This window comes from Erpetoichthys calabaricus, chromosome 2 (assembly GCF_900747795.2).
Source record: "Erpetoichthys calabaricus chromosome 2, fErpCal1.3, whole genome shotgun sequence".
In the NCBI taxonomy this organism is placed as follows: Eukaryota; Metazoa; Chordata; class Cladistia; order Polypteriformes; family Polypteridae; genus Erpetoichthys; species Erpetoichthys calabaricus.
This window is the reverse complement of record NC_041395.2, coordinates 187,137,538-187,152,555: the sequence shown is the minus strand read 5'-3', so window position 1 is coordinate 187,152,555 and position 15,018 is coordinate 187,137,538. Positions and strand designations below refer to the sequence as shown.

Below are 15,018 nucleotides of genomic sequence, written 5' to 3'. Positions count from 1 at the left end.
GAGTCTGTGTCGGGTCGGGCGCCTGTATAGTGCTTTTTGTTACACAATATAGACAACATTGCCTTCAGAAAATGTATTTATTTTAATTATACAAAATTGTGGTTTTGGTTGGTGCATGTGATCAAGTTAGATTTATTATGCCAAGAAAGTTTTCAAATCTCTGTGATGAATTCTATTTTAATATTGCTTTTCTGTCCTTATACTCTTAGATTTATACTCCTCTGCATGATCATTTTGTGAATGTGGACCAATGTTTTCTCCCCTGATACTAGTCTAGATATCTTTATATTAGAGATGGAGAGGTATAAATGGGTTATTGCTCTGATAAATGTTATTCTTCAGATTTTCTGGTTTGATTTGTACTTAACATCTACATATTTGTTATTCACAGGGATGTTTTGAATGTTTCAAAGAATATGCAGAAGGAAAAGGAGAGTCTTCTGAAGCAACTAGAACTGCTGAGGTAAATATCTTGAAGCTGGGCATTTGCATAAGTTGAATTACCAATGTACTATGTAAAGTGAGACAGCCCAGTAAGTAAAGGATTATAAGACAAACAAGTAATTGTTTTATGATTAAGTTTATCAGTCTGCACCATTACAAACAAAACCTTCACCAAATAAAAAGAGTAAGTTCTAGGTGAGAACAAAAGTTAAAAAAAATTAAAAATAAAATCTATGACAAAAGTTACAAGCACTATGCAGAGAGTGGACATGGTAATAAAGGTTGATAGGTTTTTTTTTTATTTCAAATTAATTTATAATTATAAAGCTCAAGAGACAAGCTGCTGCTCAAGAGAGATTCAGACACACAAGGTTACCAAGAAAAGGTGATGAGGGTAGACATAGGGCAAGAGACATGAAATATTCAATAAGTTTATTCCATTAACTGTCTTTGATGGGTAAAGTGCGTAGTGTATTAAAATATAGTTTTAATTGAAAGAAAACAAAAAGTCAGTGTGTCTCATGTATTCCTTATTCTTCTGTTATTAGTGGGTGATATTGTGTGCTCGTGTGCCATTAACAAGGACACATATAAATAACTGCTTCATGCTAACTTTAATCCTTGATATAGTATGCTCCAGTTAGGTTATTTTTATCTCTTTATACAAACCACTGTATAATTTTACATTTGCCTTTAACTGAAAGATCATTAAACTGTGTTAATAGTGAATAATGGCATTTGTATTTCATTAATCTAAGACATCAACATTATTGCTGACATATTTTCTTACAATGTAATAATGAAAACAAGTATGTATGTATGTATGTACAGTGCATCCGGAAAGTATTCACAGTGCATCACTTTTTCCACATTTTGTTATGTTACAGCCTTATTCCAAAATGGATTAAATTCATTTTTTTCCTCAGAATTCTACACACAACACCCCATAATGACAACGTGAAAAAGTTTACTTGAGATTTTTGCAAATTTATTAAAAATAAAAAAATTGAGAAAGCACATGTACATAAGTATTCACAGCCTTTGCCGTGAAGCTCAAAATTGAGCTCAGGTGCATCCTGTTTCCCCTGATCATCCTTGAGATGTTTCTGCAGCTTACCACAGTCCACCTGTGGTAAATTCAGTTGATTGGACATGATTTGGAAAGGCACACACCTGTCTATATAAGGTCCCACAGTTGACAGTTCATGTCAGAGCACAAACCAAGCATGAAGTCAAAGGAATTGTTTGTAGACCTCCGAGACAGGATTGTCTCAAGGCACAAATCTGGGGAAGGTTACAGAAAAATTTCTTCCGCTTTGAAGGTTCCAATGAGCACAGTGACCTCCATCATCCGTAAGTGGAAGAAGTTCGAAACTACCAGGACTCTTCCTAGAGCTGGCCGGCCATCTAAACTGAACAATCAGGGGAGAAGGGCCTTAGTCAGAGAGGTGACCAAGAACCCGATGGTCATTCTGTCAGAGCTCCAGAGGTCCTCTGTGGAGAGAGGAGAACATTCCAGAAGGACAACCATCTCTGCAGCAATCCACCAATCAGGCCTGTATGGTAGAGTGGCCAGACGGAAGCCACTCCTTAGTAAAAGGCACATGGCAGCCCGCCTGGAGTTTGCCAAAAGGCACCTGAAGGACTTTCAGACCATGAGAAAGAAAATTCTCTGGTCTGATGAGACAAAGATTGAACTCTTCGGTGTGCATGCCAGGCGTCACATTTGGAGGAAACCCAGCACCGCTCATCACCAGGCCAATACCATCCCTACAGTGAAGCATGGTGGTGGCAGCATCATGCTGTGGGGATGTTTTCAGTGGCAGGGACTGGGAGACTAGTCAGGATAAAGGGAAAGATGACTGCAGCAATGTACAGAGACATCCTGGATGAAAACCTGCTCCAGAGCGCTCTTGACCTCAGACTGGGGCGACGGTTCATCTTTCAGCAGGACAACGACCCTAAGCACACAGCGAAGATATCAAAGGAGTGGCTTCAGGACAACTCTGTGAATGTCCTTGAGTGGCCCAGCCAGAGCCCAGACTTGAATCTGATTGAACATTTCTGGAGAGATCTTAAAATGGCTGTGCACCGACGCTTCCCATCCAACCTGATGGAGCTTGAGAGGTGCTGCAAAGAGGACTGGGCGAAACTGGCCAAGGATAGGTGTGCCAAGCTTGTGGCATCATATTCAAAAAGACTTGAGGCTGTAATTGCTGTCAATGGTGCATCAACAAAGTATTGAGCAAAGGCTGTGAATACTTATGTACATGTGATTTCTCAGTTTTTTTATTTTTAATAAATTTGCAAAAACCTCAAGTAAACTTTTTTCACATTGTCCTTATGGGGTGTTGTGTGTAGAATTCTGAGGAAAAAAATGAATTTAATCCATTTTGGAATAAGGCTGTAACATAACAAAATGTAGAAAATGTGATGCGCTGTGAATACTTTCTGGATGCACTGTATGTATGTACGTATGTATGTATAACAAAAAGGAAACACAAACAATGAATGCAATAACATGCAGAAATCAGAAAAGAAAGCAAAATATACACAGTCTGTTACTTTTACATTTTTTCTTGTTTATTATGCACCTTTTTTGGAATTTCATTTTTGTTGTAAGGGTTTTGAAATGTACTGAATTTAATTCTGCTCTTTAAAAGTGGATTTGAAACATGTTTAAAGACGTTTGTTTATTTTAATGTCCAAGTAACAAATCAAGTTTCTCTGAATACTCCTACCAGAAATTTGTGTGAATACACTGAAGTAGGAAAGTGAAACATCACAAATTGGAGCTCCAATAGCACGTGAATGCAAGTCTAACCATATTGCTATGCAGGACAACTGGAGGTCACAACCCGTGATGTCACTGAATAAAGGGTATAAAGAACAGTAGTCATTCACTTTCTAATTATCTCATATTGGATAAAATACTATACTTCTTGGTTTAGTTGTCTCAACTACACTTTCTGGTTTCTAATCAGGCTTTGGTAAAAGACAAAACTGATTACAAACTTTTGCTCGGTTAAATTAAGTTTCTACATCTTGCCTGAGAAAGGGGCCTGAGTTGCCTCGAAAGCTTGCATATTGTAATCTTTCTAGTTACCCAATAAAAGGTGTCATTTTGCTTAACTTCTCACTATGTCTCATCTTCTGATACTTAATTAGAAATCATTCTACCTTTACTTCTAAACGCATAACATAGTGACACTTTGAATAGTAGTTGAACTTTATGTCTGCGTACATTATCCTGATAAATTTAAATGGTAATGTTTTCTGTATACAAGAATACAAAAATTAATTATCTCTTAAAATTTCACAGCAAGATAATTAAAGAAGCATTTAAATAGTAAATTGAGAAAAAGAAAATTAAGGCCAACTAGATAAAAAAGTAAGTGCCAAGAGTAAAGCTGATAATTTCAGAAAATTAAAAGGGAACACTGAAGTCAGATTTGTGTAAAGGCAACTAGAATTAAATGTTGGTAATGGTGTAATAGTGAATCAAAAACACTTTCATTTTATCATAACATTGACATTATGGGAAAGCTGAAATGCATTAGTAAAGTATTTTTATGTGACCTGCAATTTAACATATTATTCATAATGTTTATTGGCATAACACTTATGGAATATAAAGTAAGTTAAAATCTGAATGCCAGCAAGATGCTGGTTTCACTTGTAATACTTGGTAATTTGTTTCATGTCTCTACAGTTGCATGTATGAAGATTTTTTTTCCTAAGAAACCAAATAAGTCCAAATAAGAAAAAAAGTAATATACTGTATGTATCAGTACATTATTTATTATATTTTTTTTTATATATTTCATGTTTTTTTTATTATATATCAGTACTGTATATATACAGTATATCCGATCACACACTCAAGTGCCATGTGAAACGTTGAACAATTTAAGCCCTTTATTTTGTTTTCTGAAGTTGTGTAGCTAGTTTGTGCCATGATGTTATATTAAAATGGCATGATAAAATAAACTGCTTTTATTATATAGATTTGGAGCATATACAATACTGTTTTTAATGTATCATTTGTTTGTGCAGAAAAAAAAAACAGCCTTGACATACACATAGACCGATGAAAACTTGGCTGGATTAAATGAACACATACATGCTAAATGACAACATGTCAAGCAAATTGTAGGGGACTATTATCCTTGTTTTATGCAATTGTATCACACTAAAAATGGAAACAGTTCATAGAAATGGCTGCATCTGATTTTTGAGGAATTAGAACTAATTTCTACATGCACTGTACACAAGAGTAGAAACATTTTACTACATAATTAATTTAAAATGGACTGCATTTATATGCAGAATATCACAACCTAACCGTAAGTAAGCCCAAGTTTAGTTCTATCCGTGAAACTGATGTTATTATAAATGCATTTGATCAAAGAGGGTGACTTGATTGGTATTATTACACAATAAATTTGCCAAATATTGTCTAAATGGAACAGAATGAATAGCTAGTTAATGCTTTTTCAATTTCAAATGGAATGTCTTATTTAAGATTTACAGGTATATTTCTGTACTGTGTAGAAACCACCCTAATGAGTCTTTTGTACTTGCAAACATAATTTATAATTATTGTGTCATTTTTATTCTGATGTTTATCTCTCTCTTGATTTATACAGGGAGATGAACAGAAAGCTGAGAGATGAACGGGATGCCCATGAAGCCAGGAAGATGGTTAGTCTCAAACCAAAAGCCATGACCTCTTCTCTCCCGAAATGCCACTGCACTAGCTGTGCTCACGGTTGCTGGTACCACAAGGGCCACTGCTAATCCAGGCCAGCTAATGTCAGAATTGAAACTACTCAAATCTGTAACTGTTCAGGGCATTTGAAACACTGGAAACATGAAAGCCAAAGGAAGTTTATTGTCCTAAAGATATTAATATCAGTTTTAAGGCTTTGGTTTAAGTGCTCTGTCATACAAACACTTGAGTACAATAGATCAATAGAATTGTCAATGAAACTCTCAGTGAACACCAGCACAGAAATGTTAATGCTGAGACAATTATTATATTGTTTACGTAGATTAAACAAAAAATTGAACATGCCAGTAAACATAAATCCTTTGAACAAACATATTATAAATATAGTATATTGGGCATAACAGAGTGCATTAAACTCTGTATTTAAAAAAAAAAAAAAAAAAAAAAAAAGCATTCATCTTTTATAAATACAGTTATTTTCTGTTAAAAATGTAATTGAGTAGTTGATTTAAAACACATTTAAAGTGTTATTTCTTTAGAAATCATTATTTATTTTTAGTAATATATCTTATTTTGGATTTTATTTATTGCAGTAACTGATGACTGGCTCATACATTCAGGTTTTCTTTACCATGTTGTTTGTGTGGAGATAGATACCTCAATCTGCCAACTCTGTTACAATAGTAAAATTTTATCTGAAACACTGTGACAGTCATTCCATTTCAATAACATGCAGGATTTTCATGGGTGAAATATACAATCCATGTACATGTCTGTAGACATTAGGTTGAAATAAGACTGAGTGTTCAATTTAGTAATTGCTTGAACAGAATAGGTCAATAATACATAAAGTCTCTCTTAGTAAACACTGGCACAAAGTAAAGTCATCAACTCTGGGACAGACTTTCATTTTGAAATTTCAACAGATAATACCACTTTTTTTACAAGAATTTAAAGTTGCCAACTGTAGAATTATTAAATTTGCCATAATACTTCAGTAGTGACGTGGGGCCTCATGTATAACGCCGTGCGTAGAACTCACACTATAACATGGCGTAAGCACAAAAGCGGGATTGTGCGAACGCACAGAAAAATCCAGATGCAGGAATCTGTGCGCACGCATACTTTCAAGTTCTTCCACTACATAAATCCCGATTTGCGTGAAAAGTAACGCACGTGCACGCGCCTTCTGTCCCGCCCCAACTCCTCCCAGAATTACGCCTCTTTGAATATGCAAATCAATATAAATAGCCTTCTGTGAAAAGACAATGGGAAAAGCACGGGAGAAAATATAAGAATTTCAGCGAATACCAAGTGGAGGCAAAGGAAAAACGTACTATTTGTTGGTTTAAACAGTGGTATAATCAACAAAAGGAAGCTGATCGAGTGACAGAGTGTCGGAGAAACTCGAAGGCTCAACTTCACAAAGTCGCACAGTGCCCGAAATAAAAAAGAAATCACATATCAAAGTCGCCGTGAAAAAGCGAGTCGTAGCCCACCGTCTGAGTGTCATATGAAAGCTTATTAGGGTACAGACAAAAAAAAGGCATACAGTGGGGAAAAAAGCACGAAATGTCAACTTTAATCTCGAAATTTCCACTTTAATCACGTAGTTTATTTTGCCATTAAAGTAGAACATCATAAACTTCATCTTAAAATCGTTTAATTTACTAGTTTCTCAAATCCCATTGTAACTAAAGTGGCATGTTAAATGCTTTGTTCTGTATTTGATCTTCTATGTGCTCTATTTGTATGAATCACTACCTGCTTTTTAAATGGACTTTCTCTTTCTCCGACAGGACACATAATCCATTACATTTGTGATATTACAGCTCTCTGAATAATTAAAATACTGAGATGTATACGTGATATCTTTTTCATGATGATAGGAATGAAAGCATGTTATTAAACATGGGAACACGGTGGCGCAGTGCTTGTTCATGTCTCACGCAAGAGGCTTGCTGCGCCATGCGCAACCTTCAATGAAATAATTTATCACAGCAGTACTGTCTCTTTCAAACGTACTAACCTCCAATTCCTGTCCTTACTTTTCTTTCTCCAAAAACTCAATCGCCACACAATAAGCTATGTAATAGACGTGAAACCATCTGTAAGCTTAGAACTTCGATTCATCAAAACTTTTAAGGAACATTGAAATATCTTAGTAGTACGTGTTTAATTATTATATCCGTCTATCTTTCCAGTGACGCGTCAGCACCAGCAAGAATACAGCGCAAGGCAGGAACAATTACTGAACTAGCTAGCGCTGCAGCACCGTGCCCTCACATGTTTAATTATTAACAATACAGATTATTTAAATGAAGTTAAAGTTTTATCTGTATAATATAATCAACATGTTTTGCTGCATTTTGTCTTAGAAATGAATACTGTCATCATATGTAAATACGCGCTTTATAAAGTGGCGCAGGTTGTGCAATATTATAACTGTAGTGCAAGTTTACAGTGGGGTAATTGTACTTATAAGTACAAACAGTTCTACAAGGAGCACTTGATGGACTGATTTAATGCGTTTAGAGTTCTTGGGATGAAACTGTTTCTAAACCGCGAAGTCCGTACAGGGACTAAAGCGTTTGCTGTGGCTCAGGCAGCATCTGCTTCATGCTGTGTACCGATAATGCTGCTGTGATTTCCCACTCAGATACAGTGATATAAATACTCCGAGTGGTGCAGTGAGAGTAATACGGAAAAAGATGATCTGCTGTGGCAACCCTTAACGGGATCAGCTGAAAGAAGATGCAGTGAGAGTTACAACGCTAAAGCAGTTATGGTATTTGGAATACTATGGCTATTCCCTGGACCATTATATTGCTACAGGTTAATTACAATCAGATGCATTACACTAATAAACAATATGCAGTTAATTTCAGTGTATTTATAAAGCCGCACCAGGAATGTGGATTTAAGAAAGAAAGGGTGATCACACAGGAACAGTAGCACTGCTTTGACGCTGGGTGCCGCCAGTCTGCAAAACCGGGCGGATAAATTACGTACGCCAAGGAATGAGTTACCGTGGAAATGTGCGTGGCTTTACGCCAAGTTTAGGTTTTATACATCGCGATTTGAGCGTGGAAAGGTTTGTACGCAACATTTCTGTGCGTACGCACCATTTATACATGAGGCCCCTGGGCATTGGATATTTAGTGGAAGCTGAAATGCTTGACAATGAAAGCAAAGTTCTTCTCTCATACTACTTCACTTCATCTTAATGTAGTTGAAATAAAAAAGAGCAATATTGCATTGTCATGTTAGTCTTGAGGATGTGTTTGAAGTATATTTCAAACATCTGCTAAATCAACTCTGGAAGCCATATGTGTGGCATCCATGGCAAAAGACTGGTCAACTATGGTGAATAATTGTAGTATATAGTAAAACAACTTAACACAAATGGTCAAAATTACAGATAATAACAAAATATACAGACAAGAAACAAAGCATTAGCAAAGGCTTGGCTTTATAGTCTTCAGAAGATCTACAGAATTCATCTTCAGCTAAGTTCCTCATCAGCACAACCTTGCTTTCAATGCATGCATTAGCCCAAAAAAGTTTTTTAAGAATGATTTTGTTTAACAAAATTTTCTGAACCGATGTTGATTTTAGCTTAGTATGAGATTGAACTTTCAACCTTTATTAGTTACATCCCTTGAAAAACCTCAGTGATTGTGATGATTTTTTTCAAGATGTTATAGATATTAGTGAAACTGTTTGTTACAAAGAATTTCCCACAGGTATGATATTTTACTAGTAACTTACAGTGCATCCGGAAAATATTCACAGCGCATGCAAATTTATTAAAAATAAAAAAACAGAGAAATCACATGTACATAAGTATTCACAGCCTTTGCTCAATACTTTGTTGATGCACCTTTGGCAGCAATTACAGCCTCAAGTCTCTTAGAATATGATGCCACAAGCTTGGCACACCTATCATTGGCCAGTTTCGCCTATTCCTCTTTGCAGCACCTCTCAAGCTCCATCAGGTTGGATGGGAAGCGTCGGTGCACAGCCATTTTAAGATCTCTCCAGAGATGTTCAATCGGATTCAAGTCTGGGCTCTGGCTGGGCCACTCAAGGACATTCACAGAGTTGTCCTGAAGCCACTCCTTTGATATCTTGGCTGTGTGCTTAGGGTCGTTGTCCTACTGAAAGATGAACCGTCTCCCCAGTCTGAGGTCAAGAGCGCTCTGGAGCAGGTTTTCACCCAGGATGTCTCTGTACATTGCTGCAGTCATCTTTCCCTTTATCCTGACTAGTCTCCCAGTCCCTGCCGCTGAAAAACAACCCCACAGCATGATGCTGCCACCACCATGCTTCACTGTAGGGATGGTATTAGCCTGGTGATGAGCGGTGCCTGGTTTCCTCCAAACGTGACGCCTGGCATTCACACCAAAGAGTTTTCTTTCTCATGGTCTGAGAGTCCTTCAGGTGCCTTTTGGCAAACTCCAGGCGGGCTGCCATGTGCCTTTTACTAAGGAGTGGCTTCCGTCTGGCCACTCCACCATACAGGCCTGATTGGTGGATTGCTGCAGAGATGGTTGTCCTTCTGGAAGTTTCTCCTCTCTCCACAGAGGACCTCTGGAGCTCTGACAGAGTGACCATTGGGTTCTTGGTCACCTCCCTGACTAAGGCCCTTCTCCCCCGATCTCTCAGTTTAGATGGCCGGCCAGCTCTAGGAAGAGTCCTGGTGGTTTCGAACTTCTTCCACTTACGGATGATGGAGGCCACTGTGCTCATTGGGACCTTCAAAGCAGCAGAAATTTTTCTGTAGCCTTCCCCAGATTTGTGCCTTGAGACAATTCTGTCTCGGAGGTCTACAGACAATTCCTTTGACATCATGCTTGGTTTGTGTTCTGACATGAACTGTCAACTGTGGGACCTTATATAGACAGGTGTGTGCCTTTCCAAATCATGTCCAATCAACTGAATTTACCACAGGTGGACTGTGGTAAGCTGCAGAAACATCTCAAGGATGATCAGGGAAAACAGGATGCACCTGAGCTCAATTTTGAGCTTCATGGCAAAGGCTGTGAATACTTCTGTACATGTGCTTTCTCAATTTTTTTATTTTTAATAAATTTGCAAAAATCTCAAGTAAACTTTTTTACGTTGTCATTATGGGGTGTTGCGTGTAGAATTCTGAGTAAAAAAAATTAATTTAATCCATTTTGGAATAAGGCTGTAACATAACAAAGTGTGGAAAAAGTGATGCGCTGTGAATACTTTCCAGATGCACTGTATGTACTTTGTTCATGATTTAACTTCAAAAAATCAAGTTGGCATACAATCACTAGAGCAACCCTAAAGTTTTATTTCAATTGTGGAATTATCGTAAAGAAAATACTCCCCCAAGTGAAACTGTTTGTTACAAAGAATTTCCCACAGGTATGATATTTTACTAGTAACTTATGTACTTTGTTCATGATTTAACTTCAAAAAATCAAGTAGGGATTACAATCACTAGAGCAACCCTAAAGTTTTATTTCAATTGTGGAATTATTGTAAAGAAAATACTCCCCCATATGATCAAAATCTATACTTGAATTAAAAATGGTGAATTACTTTGTTCATTGCCAGGTATATATTACTTTCCACAAAAAATAGAATACAATAGAATAGAAAGTCTTTTATTTGTCATTGCACAAATATACATGAACATTTTAGTGTGTCCTCTTAATAATACATAAAATATCATAAAAATAGAATCTTCAACAGATTCAACAAATTTTCTGCATTTTAAACTACATACAAGCATTAATATAAAACAATAAAACCAATAAAGCCTTGAGTGCCTCTGTATGAATACATACAGTATATCCAATGTGTGAAAATATAAATAGTAGAGTAGTTGAGTTTTAAAATAATTGCAATGAGTCACCAATACTTGCACTTTTGTCTCATTTATGCCATGGGTAACAATGAAAGACATGAAATCAAAACCTTGCACTTAAGATTCAGTAAACAGTTATTTAACAGAATTTAGTTCTTTGATATGCCATGTTCTGTGTATTTTCCATGATTGGATCAAAGTCCAAGATTGATGGAGCTGGGATGTTTAGCTGGTGATGGTGCACTTTATTTTTGTAGATATTGAGCCTGTGCTGTTATTTTGCATGATCACCAAATTATCATACATATAAAACTGATACAGTTATATATATGAGAAGATTTGGGTACACCTGTGTAATTTTGTTTCATTCTTAAGTCATAGTAGCTTGCAATTCTGAATACAATTCAATACAATACTCAATTGTTGGTGTTTTTTGATACTTCCAATATACAACTACAGTTTATTTTAATAGCATGTTCTTCATACTTTTATTTAAACTGAATACTCAGATGCTCTAAGTTGAATGAGTCCAAGAACAAAGATCCAGAAATGTTTGGCACCTTCTACATATAATGCAAAGTGAAGTTCTTGCTTTTAAGCTCTAAGGTTATTTTCACACTAGAAAGGAAGGAAAGTAAATACACCTGTGCAACTGAAAAGGAATCAGTATGACTCGATATGACTGCATTTGAATGCAGACCAATGCATGGTTTTGAGAGAAGCATGTAATGAAAGACCAACATTGAAGAGAAAAGACTTGAGGGCTCCCAAATGAATTACTATATGATTGGGTGTCCTATAAAATGATATTAAAATGTTAATTGTTTCTGGATTGGTTGTCAAAATACAAATTAACCAAAGGAAAAAAAAATAAAATAAAAAAATAAACACAGTTCATATAAAGCAGTCTTTAGGATCAATCTTGCATGCTTTGATATAATTAACCAAAATATCACTGCTCTTAGAAACAATTTCTTCCATGCTGCCCTACTGTGAGCACAGTTTTCACAAAATATTTTTTTTCATGATGATAGACTTGAGCAATGAATATTGACTTAAAAAAAAAAAAAAAAGAATGGGGATCTGCAGATCCTTTGATGTTGCATTGGAGTTATGTGGTACTTTACAATGTTTTTTCACTGCATTCCCTAATTTACTCTCATCTTTTTTGGAGGGGATGTTCACAAAAAACTGTTGATTAGGGCATGATGTGCCTCTAGAATGTGTGTAGTGTGATCTTCACTCTGTTGATGGGACCTGTAGTTTTTAGTAATTTATACAGTTAAAGCTTCCCCGAATCAATCCTGATGGCTTACTAAAGTATTCACAGACAGTAGCAGGCATACCTTTAATTAGATTGATTTGACGGAGCAGTTACTTTTTGGAATAGAGACACTGAATGTTGAAATAATTTGTGCAAGTGTTAGACACTTATTTAATGAACAATTTGTTCTCTGTAGTACTCTGTCTGTCATTGGATATCTGAAAACCAGTATTCAGAACATGTAAATGTGCATTAAAAAAGGAGGTATATACTCTTTAAAGCTTGAGTGTCAATATAAGGCCCCTGCAAACTACTACACCTCAGCCATAGGCTTCTTTGTAATATATAATTAATTTTTTTTTCTATTTATTAATTAATTGTTGGATTTTATTCAGATATCTTAAAAAGCATTCATCGAGTGTTACAAGTTTAAAAAAAAAATCTTTATTCTTTGCCGCTGTTAGGGAAGACTAGGATATTTTATCAATGAATGTGAGGCTCAAATATTTTTGACTGACTGTTATGAAGTTTTTTGCTTAATTTGCTTGCACAGTTTAGAATATGGTTATATTAAATATCAAAGTAGCAGCCTGTGGACTTTATGATTTTAACATTGATTAAGTATTAAGCTAACAATAGTTTCTCTAATGGCTTTATTCAGTTTGCCCTTCAGACAAGCCCAACTAGGTTCAGTTTCCTCTTCTTGGAAGCAACTGCAGCTCTTCAGATAATGTGGCTTTATTTATATTTTAATATTATTCTTGAACAATATATGCAAATAATTGAACTTTTTATTTGTGTCCTAAGTAGAAGGATTAGTTTAAATGACAATATGAAGTCTGGCTTGCCTCAGATATTGCTATGCTGCTTCATTTATCATTGGCTGTATTTTAGGGCACTTTAGGCAAACCAGATATCACGTAAGGACAATGACATGATTTCTGCTTTGCACTATATTGTCTCATAAATGACCTTATGCTTACTTGTATTACTCTCTGAAAGAAAGTCACAACATTCTAAGAATCATTTCAGTTTATATAGTGCAAAGTATGCTGCACATCTCTGGGAAGTTAGTCAAAGGGTTAGTGTAAATATAACATTTACCATGTATTTGTCTGTATAAACAATTATCAATGTATGTAAAAGATTTTACACTTTAACTGTAACTATATTTCTGGTTATCTTTATGAAGGAAAACAGTAGTGAATGGAAAAGTTTAATTGTATTAAAGAATATGTGAGTTTCTGTGAAGTTTGTAAAATATATGAATTTACTAACGTAATACAACAGGGGAATTAATTACTGTATATTATTTTTTCACTGAACTCCTGTATTAAACAAAATGTAAAGTAGTTAAGTTAATAGGTAAGAAAATGCAAGTTTTGTTTTGTACTTAAACTAAATATCTTCTGTATTCAGCACATATTGTGAGGTGTTTGCAAAATAAATTTGCATGTTTACAGCCTTGTAGGCTGATAAGTTGAGTTTTTTTGTCTATGCATTTGATGCACCATACATGGTTTTATTTGAAATTGCAGTTTTTTATATATAAACAAGACCAGTTTAAAAAATGTGTCTATCAGTACAACTGGAATAGAGCAAATAAGAGTGATAAAGCTCTTATCCTTACCACTACCCAAAAGACTTTGAGCTCTAGGTGTAGCTGCTGATTATGCTTATGGCTGTTGCATTGTCCAATAAACTGGCACTTTTTTGTGGAATATAAATTGACAGTTTTTAATTACATTGGTTTCCTCTTTAATGTTAAATCATTTGAAAAATAAAAAAGCATAATTCAGGAAGTGACTCAGAATAACTTGCTTTATGAATAGTAAAGCTAAATCCAGTTTGTCTATTCACAATTTTAACATCACTTTTTGTGCAAACAGCCTCAAGAACAGTATTTGTTGTTGTTGCCAAGTGTGGACAACCATTTTAATAAACACACTGAAACTTTGTAACATGATATGTAAGTGAGTGAATGGTTGGATATATTCAGACAGACATAAATACCCACTTTACTGTATGAACAAAACTGATATGCTTTAATTTAAAGAAATATTAATTTGTTGATGAGGAGAGAATATCAAAGCCCCCTGTGCAAGCAAGTTTAATTCATATTGAAGCATGGAAAACTCCAACAATGTATAATTTGTTTTTAAGTGAGACTTTTACTTGAGGAAAATTATCAAATTTTAGGCAACACAATATGTCTATAAATTATTATTGAAAGTAAAGAAGTACATTTACAAAAGCTGAAAGATTGAGAACACCGCAGTAACACTGAAAAGATATACAGTCACTATAGAAAGTACTCACCCACCTTGAATGTACTTCCCAATATTAATTGTGCTGCAGTATATAATATTATTATACTTAATTTACATCTGGTATCATTTATCAGCATAAAACGGTATAATGTCAAAGTTAAAAAAAATTATTGGAGGTTTTCAAAATTAATATATATGAGTTATTCCTGGAAGCTTTCATTATTCTTTAGCCGATTTTTAGTATACAGTAATCCCTCCTCCATCGCGGGGGTTGCGTTCCAGACCCCCCCGCGAAAGGTGAAAATCCACGAAGTAGAAACCATATGTTTATATGGTTATTTTTATATTGTCATGCTTGGGTCACAGATTTGCACAGAAACACAGGAGATTGTAGAGAGGCAGGAGCTTTATTCAAACACTGCAAACAAACATTTGCCTCTTTTTCAAAAGTTTAAACTGTGCT

The 15,018-nt window shown here is 35.4% G+C and overlaps 1 protein-coding gene and 1 long non-coding RNA gene across 2 annotated transcripts in view; both read left to right on the top strand.

Annotated features, from left to right (window-relative positions):
- cracr2b (calcium release activated channel regulator 2B) overlaps positions 1-15,018 on the top strand; it is a 199,784-nt gene that overhangs the window by 162,258 nt on the left and 22,508 nt on the right. The window contains exons 9-10 of the mRNA XM_051922047.1: positions 392-463; positions 5,094-5,148. Of these exons, the coding sequence (XP_051778007.1) occupies positions 392-463; positions 5,094-5,148 (127 nt within the window). The remainder of the gene's footprint in view (positions 1-391; positions 464-5,093; positions 5,149-15,018) is intronic.
- Positions 5,621-13,764, top strand: LOC127526512 (uncharacterized). Its single transcript, XR_007934014.1, has 2 exons — positions 5,621-8,897; positions 10,565-13,764. It is a non-coding gene; the product is annotated as an uncharacterized LOC127526512 (long non-coding RNA).